Below are 7,202 nucleotides of genomic sequence, written 5' to 3' on the forward strand. Positions count from 1 at the left end.
GATTCGAACCCGCCAGCTCAGGTGTATGTGGCTAGCACCTTAGCCGCCTGAGCCACAAGCGCTGAGCCAAATTAAAAAATTTTAAACCACTAAAATACCAATTAAGATAAATAAACCTAAGTATGGCTTACTCAGGCTGGCACATTAAAAACACAGAAAGGGATTATTTTAATTATCTATTAGAACCCAGTACTTTGTTTGTAAATATTGTGTATTTGGACAGAAAGACTGACAAAGCAATTTTAAAATGAATTTAGTATTGCTACTGATAATATTATTTTAAACAGTAACAAGATTACTTAATTGCTTTATCTATCTACAAAATACACACACAATGTAAAGCATATGACTGTGTTAAGGTCATCAGGAACCAAGATTTTCAGTAGTACGAAAAATGGGATATAAAATAAAAATCAAAGAAATAAAAATCCTGCAATCTTAAAAATGAACTGGAAACCTCAGTACAAACTCATTTTATTCTTCTCTTTAAAAGATTGGCACTTTTCCTGCCTCGGTGCCTGTACCTCAAGCGGCTAAGGCGCCAGCCACATACACCAGAGCTGGAGGGTTTGAATCCGGCCTGGGCCTGCCAAACAACAATGACAACTACAATAAAAAAAAACAGCTGGGCATTGTGGTGGGAGCCTGTAGTCCCAGCTACTCAGGAGGCTGAGGCAAGAAAATCGCTTAAGCCCAGGAATTGGAGGTTGCTGTGAGCTGTGACGCCATAGCACTCTACCAAGGGCAATAGATTGAGGCTCTGTCTCAAAAAAAAAAAAAAATTCACTTTCCTTAGCTTTGTCCTCTCAAAAGAACTAGAAACATTGAAAACATGGGGCAGTGAGCATTCTTTAGTGTGGAGATAAGTGGTCTTTAAACACCATTTCCCATTAAAATGAACCAGGGCCCCTTGGAGAAACAGCAGACTCCAGGTCTGGCACAGGGAAAGTGCCGGTGAACTTGGAACACTAACCATGAAAGACAGAAGGTAACTGTGAGACGTGACTCGGGTGATGTCAAAACTGGTCAGCAGTAGGATCATTTTAGCCCCAAAACATATAACTGGAATGTCGTTAAGTAGGGAAAATATTTAAAATCCACTCATTTGGCATAATACTGAAAATAAAAACACATTACCTTGGGAGGTTGCTAGGGCAACAACATATTGCTTTGGGGAAACAGGTAAGTAAAGGCAATGACTCAAGCATTTTCTCTAATTTTTCCATATGGTTCATGTTTTAAGGTGACCAAATTAAAAAGACTCCAACTATTAATAATAAATGCAGAGGGAGTAATAGAATAGAAAAATAATTAAACAGACCAACAGGCATAGCATCATGAGGGAAGTATTTTTGTCAAAAACTAAATCTGAATCTGATCAAGCTTTTTACATTAAGCTACCAGTTCACAGAAAACACAGTGGAATACTTAAGCAACATAATAGGACACAATCAGCCAATGCCAAACTGTACGAAGGTCAGCAGGACAAATCCCTTCCTTCCTTCCTTCCTTCCTTCCTCTGTCCCTCCCTCGTTTCCATCCTTCCTTTTTTTAGACAGAGTTTTAGTAGCCTGAGGTAGAGTGCCGTCACAACTCACAACAACCTCAAACTCTTGGACTTAAGTGATGCTCTTGCCTCAGCCTTCCAAATCGGTGGGACTACAGGCACCTGCCACAACACCTGGCTGTTCTTTTAGAGACGAGGTCTCGCTCTGGCTCTGGCTGGTCTCGAACCCATGAGCTCAGACTATCCACCCGTCTTGGCCTCCCAGAGCACTAGGATTACAGGTGTGAGACACCGAGCCCGGCTCACCGTTTTCTTTAACAAATACACACCAAGAAAACAAAAGCAAAGGAGAATTGTTAGCAAATGAGAGACTTGGGAGCCAGAGCAACCAAGCACAATGTAGGGGCCTTGTTTGGATCCTAAATAAAAACAAACCAACAAAAAAACCAAACCAAACAAAAAACCATGGTCAGAAAGACCAACACATTATAAAAAAGAATTTAAAAGCTAGTCATGGAACTAGAATACTGATAATATTAGATGACAGAAAAGAACTCATTTTTATAGTCTGATTAAAAATCTCTTAGAGATACATACTCAATTTTTTTTTTTTTTTTTTGAGACGGAGCCTCAAGCTATCCCCCTCCAACATACATGCTCAAGTGAGTCTCCTACTTCCGCCTCCCAAGTAGCTGGGACTACAGGCGCCCGCCACAACACCTGGCCATTTTTTTTTTTTGGTTGCAGCCATCATTGTTGTTTGGCGGGCCCGGGCTGGGGATTCGAACCCGCCACCTTAGGTGTATGTGGCTGGCGCCTTAGCCGCTTGAGCCACAGGCGCCGAGCCATACATACTCAATATTGATACATAAAGGAATTTGCTATCTAGGATTTATTTGCTTTAAATAATCGAGGGGGGCAGGAAGGGAAGACCCAAGGAAATAGGACTGGCCGTATGTTGATAATGATACATAATGGATGACTGATACACAGGGAGATACTATACGATTCTTTCTTAATTTTGTGTTGTTTGTAAATATGCGTAATAAAAAACTTTCCCCCCAAATGCTTCAGATACAAAAAAAAAAAAATTAACGAAAAAAGACAAATATGTAGACAAAAGGTTAACCGTCAAACTCTAAGTGATGAGACTATGAAGACCCTACTTTCTACGTATTTGAAAATGTTCACAAAAGGAAGCAGAAATTTTTGGTTTTGTTTTGAGACAGAACCTCAAGCTGTTCCCCTGGGTAGAGTGCTGTGACATCACAGCTCACAGCAACCTCCAACTCCTGGGCTCAAGTGAGTCTCCTGCCTCCACCTCCTAAGTAGCTGGGACTACAGGTGCCCACCACAATGCCCGGCTATTTTTTGGTTGCAGCCGTCATCGTCGTTTGGCGGATCCGGGCTGGATTCAAAACCGCCAGCTCAGGTGTATGTGGCTGGCGCCTTAGCGGCTTGAGCCACAGGCGCCGAGCCAGGAAGCAGAATTTTAAAAGCTCTTAAACCAACCAATTCTCAGAACCAGGTCAGTTTAGAGAGATTATGAAACACAGATACCAAAACCTAATGCTAGCATTTATCAGTGATGTCCTCAAAAATTCAAAGCAAATGACAAAGTACAATAAGAAAATTTAAAAATGAATTACTGAATTATGGGACCTGAAGAAAAGGACTCCAGCTGACCAAACAGTGAAACATGCTTATTTCACTTACGACGTGAAGTATCTCTGACTCAGAGTAAAGCCACAGTACAATCAAATGGGAGGAGAGACGTTTTATGATTTTCATCCAGGGCCAGGGTGGCGCAACTTGACCTCGATGATAACAGACAGGTCCGGCTGGCACCACGTGCCTTAAATGTTAATGCCTTAATAGAGGCATAGACAATAACTCTATGGAGGTTCCCAATTGTTATGATATGGAATTCTATGATATAGATAGTTATAAAATAAACCAGGATAAAGTAGCCAGGCTGCTCTTCCCTCAGAAACACCAGCCTCTGACACCACTAGCTGTTGCAAAAACGCTGCTGCTTGAGAGAACCCCATAACCACAGACGGTCTCACATCCTCCATACCTACTGATAAAGATTTTCTCATACCTGATGATGACGCACTGGTTCTCCCTGTCAATGATCATGTTTCTATACATACTATCTGCAAGGGCATAGATATGCGGTGGGTTTTCATACTGGGCCTAGAACAGAAAAGAACAAAGACAAAACCATGGTCAGATAGAAAACTCATCACATTGTTTTCTTGGCCTTAGAAATGCACCCACCACGATATAGTTCCAATGCCTATAATTACATCTTAAAGGTCGCATGAAACATGAATTTATGAAATCTCCTGGGCCGTGAAGGTGGAATTTGGAAGGATGCTTCCACAGGCAGAGGCATCATTCAGCCTTCTGGACGTGACCCACATCTCCAGCCACTCCAGCGCCACACCCTGACACCCTGACATGCCTCTGCAGACGACGCTGCATGTCTAAATGTTGCAGAAGACACCTGGGCAACAGGTCTTAGGCAACGCCTCCCGAACACCTGGATCTGACTTCTCCTAGAATTCCAAAATCCTAAGAGGCAGGTTGCAGAGTCTAAGACCTCAGAGGGGATTAAGAGAGACTAATGAAAAAAAAAAAAAAACTGAAAATCTTCCCTAAGAAGAGGAAAGGAGCCATGGTTGTTTTTTTTTTTTTTTTTTTTTGCAGTTTTTGAACCCACCACTTCAGGCATATGGGGTCTACAGGCATTGCCCTTGTTTTTTTTTTTTAAAGGAATGAACTACTCTGGCTAATTGCTCCCCCCCCCCCCAATTTCTATTAAGGAGGAAAAAACATCCTACCACACCAAGGTATTCTCCTGGGGTTGTGATTTAGCCTCATCAGATACCTAGCTTTCCATAAATATGAAACCAAGTAATTTTTTCATATTTAATAAATTCTCGGGCCCACACTTCAGCTCTGTTTTCAATTTCTTAGTACCTACCTTCACGACAACCTCAATTATTACTAAAGAGAAAAATATTTCGAGGGGTATCTAGCTGGTGAAAAGAACACTCCTTGAATTCAAGGTTATCGAACCTACAAGAGTGAAGAGGATACCAGATCCAGAACGAGAATACATTTAGACCCCGTCTTTCCCTTCAGTGGTCCCCACCTCAAAGGTAGGGATAAGAACGTTCAGGCTGCAAAATTTCACAAAGTAACCAAGATGATGGACGGGAAAGTAATTTGACAAGGTAGAATACTAAGCAAAGGTAAAGCATAATTTATTTAACCCACCTTACAGCCTTAGTATGCAAAAGACTTACTATAGACAAAGGGGCCTTCCCAAGAAGTTGCCACTTGTGGGCATGCTTGGGAAGATGAGCTCAGTGGCCAGGGGCTGGAGAGAGGGGGCTGTGACGTGTATGTACACATTGAGCATTGGTGTTTCTGGTGCTAAGGGCTCTCCCCATGTTGTGGGCCTGGAGCTCACAAGGGGGATCGCCCGTGAGGGCTGGAGCCTATTCCTGGGACTAGTTAACTGAAGAAATCTATACAGGAACCAAAAGAGTATGTTATCTGTGCCTTCACCTTACATGAGGAAAAGAATCGGATATCAGGATATAGTCTTAGATGAGCTGCTTCTAGGCCAGAATGGTTTTCTTTAGGATTATTTTTAATACTTCTTGAAAACAGGAAAGTAGAGGATTGTATGAAAGAAAAGTGGTTAGAAAATGAAAGGAAATGGAGAAGAGAGAATGTTATGGGCAATGGAGGGAAAGGTGTGGTCAAGCTGCTGCCCAGTACGGCTTCAACACAGCTAGACTAGTTATATTTGACCTCTGCACATCAGTCTACATTTTCCAAACTGGTTTCCCATCTGTGGTCTCAGGGGCCCGCACAGCAGCCCGTGAGAACCACAGAGCAGGCATTTCCTCTACCTGATCCTTCCCTTCCCAAGACCCTGCAAGTCAGTCAGAACCGACTTCAACCCCTCGCTTACCACTCAGTACATTCTAGGCCCTCATCTCTCTGAGCCTCAGTTTCCTCATCTGTGAAATGGAGACACAGCGTAAAACACACAGCCAGCGTCCAGGACTCTTTCATTATTTTAGCAAGTGTAATATAGTACGTGGCCTCCGTAAATACCAATTTTACAACACTCTGTTACCTTTAGCAGAAAAAATAGACTTATGTTTAAAAATTCGATAACATGTCTTTAAAGAGAACACTTCAAAGGAGGCACGGCCTAAAAGGGAGATGTATGCAGAAACCTTTTTCAGAAAACTGGAAAGAAACACTTCGTACACAGCACTTCCAGCTACCGCGCCTTGGCCCTTACTGAAGACTCGGAGCCAGCTATGCGCCTGCTGCCCCAGGCCCCACTGATGAGGACACCAGGGCAGGGCTGGGCCTCTGCTGACAGTGTTTCTCTTGTGCTGGGCTCCCATAAAGGCAGCATTATCAAAGGTCTCTTGCGTGGCAGCCTCCTTCGGCTCCAGCTACCAGCACCATTCATCTGGCAACAATGGGGTGGGCTTCTGCTCTGGGTAACTTGCTTTCCACTTCAACTGATGAATTTGTGTGGGCTCTCTTTTGTTTGTTTTCCAGGGGTCAGGATTAATGAATGCTCTTGTGCTTCTGTAGCAAAGAGAAGAGGGGAGGAAGAGGAAAGGAAAAGATGCAGAGACAGGGAAGGAGGCCTGGGGAAGTGATGAACCACAGCATAAAACACACTGATGATGATTACAGTTTCTATTTTTATTACACAGCTGAAATGGCTATGGAACCGTGCTTGAATAGGGGCCAGGGTCAGATTAATAAAGGAACTCATAAAAGAGTAATTTTTTATGTTCAGGCCATAGCCACAGCTTAATTAAGGTTCTGATTCTAGACAATGGTTGCCATTACCCTACTTATTTTTCACCTGTTACTGACTTTTATTCCTTAGACTTTGTGGCATATGTGGACGCAGAAAGCTCTCTCAAGCTGCAGGATTGTACATGCCGTTTAACTAAGAGTGAATACGTGTGTATAAACAAGGCTCATCCTATGGTTTCTGAGCTGCCTTCTAGAGCGGCACGTTATCAAAAAGCAAACAATGCCATTTACTTGACCTTCCTCAATAAATAATTCATAATAAGAAAATGAAAAGGTACTAACTTCAAGAAAAGCTATGCACAGGTCAGAAAAGCCCTGAACACAACAGTAATTCATGGGACAGGTAACTTACCGCTCCTTGGTACATTTCAATTTCTTTTTCCCCGAAGTAGGGCATCTGCTTGAAGGGGTTGACTGAGATTAATACGGATCCTATGTATGTCTGAATTTAAACTCAGTTAAGGTCCATCGTTCATCTTCTCAGCTGCAAATTTTTCAAATCAAGTAACCAGATGTTATCAAGAATTTGTAACCATTGGTTAAGTGGAAAGCTCATGTACTCGTTTTCTAAAAGACTACAAGTAAGGATCAAAGCAATTATCCAATCAGTTCAGGCTTTGCTCTTCCTTGAGATAAGTAATGAATTTAATTACTAAGGTGCTACAAAAAGAAATTGTTATTTTAAATGAATTAAAGCATATTAGTTGAAGATCAGTGACAGGTACAGCAAGGAGAAAAGAAAACAAAGCAAAAATGGCGAGGAAAGAAAAAGCTGTTATCGTGCCTCTCTTTTTTTTTTTTTGAGACAGAGCCTCAAGCTATC

The 7,202-nt window shown here is 42.2% G+C and overlaps 1 protein-coding gene across 2 annotated transcripts in view; it reads right to left on the minus strand.

Annotated features, from left to right (window-relative positions):
- The window catches only part of MYO1E (myosin IE), a 229,500-nt gene that overhangs the window by 117,440 nt on the left and 104,858 nt on the right, over positions 1-7,202 (minus strand). For both annotated transcript variants that reach the window (XM_003784390.3, XM_023509954.1), the window contains exons 3-4: positions 6,732-6,821; positions 3,612-3,706 (exon numbers count right to left, since the gene is read on the minus strand). In XM_003784390.3, the coding sequence (XP_003784438.1) occupies positions 3,612-3,706; positions 6,732-6,821 (185 nt within the window). The remainder of the gene's footprint in view (positions 1-3,611; positions 3,707-6,731; positions 6,822-7,202) is intronic.

Source organism: Otolemur garnettii, unplaced genomic scaffold (assembly GCF_000181295.1).
Source record: "Otolemur garnettii isolate 467f Iridium unplaced genomic scaffold, OtoGar3 scaffold00011, whole genome shotgun sequence".
Classification (NCBI taxonomy): domain Eukaryota; kingdom Metazoa; phylum Chordata; class Mammalia; order Primates; family Galagidae; genus Otolemur; species Otolemur garnettii.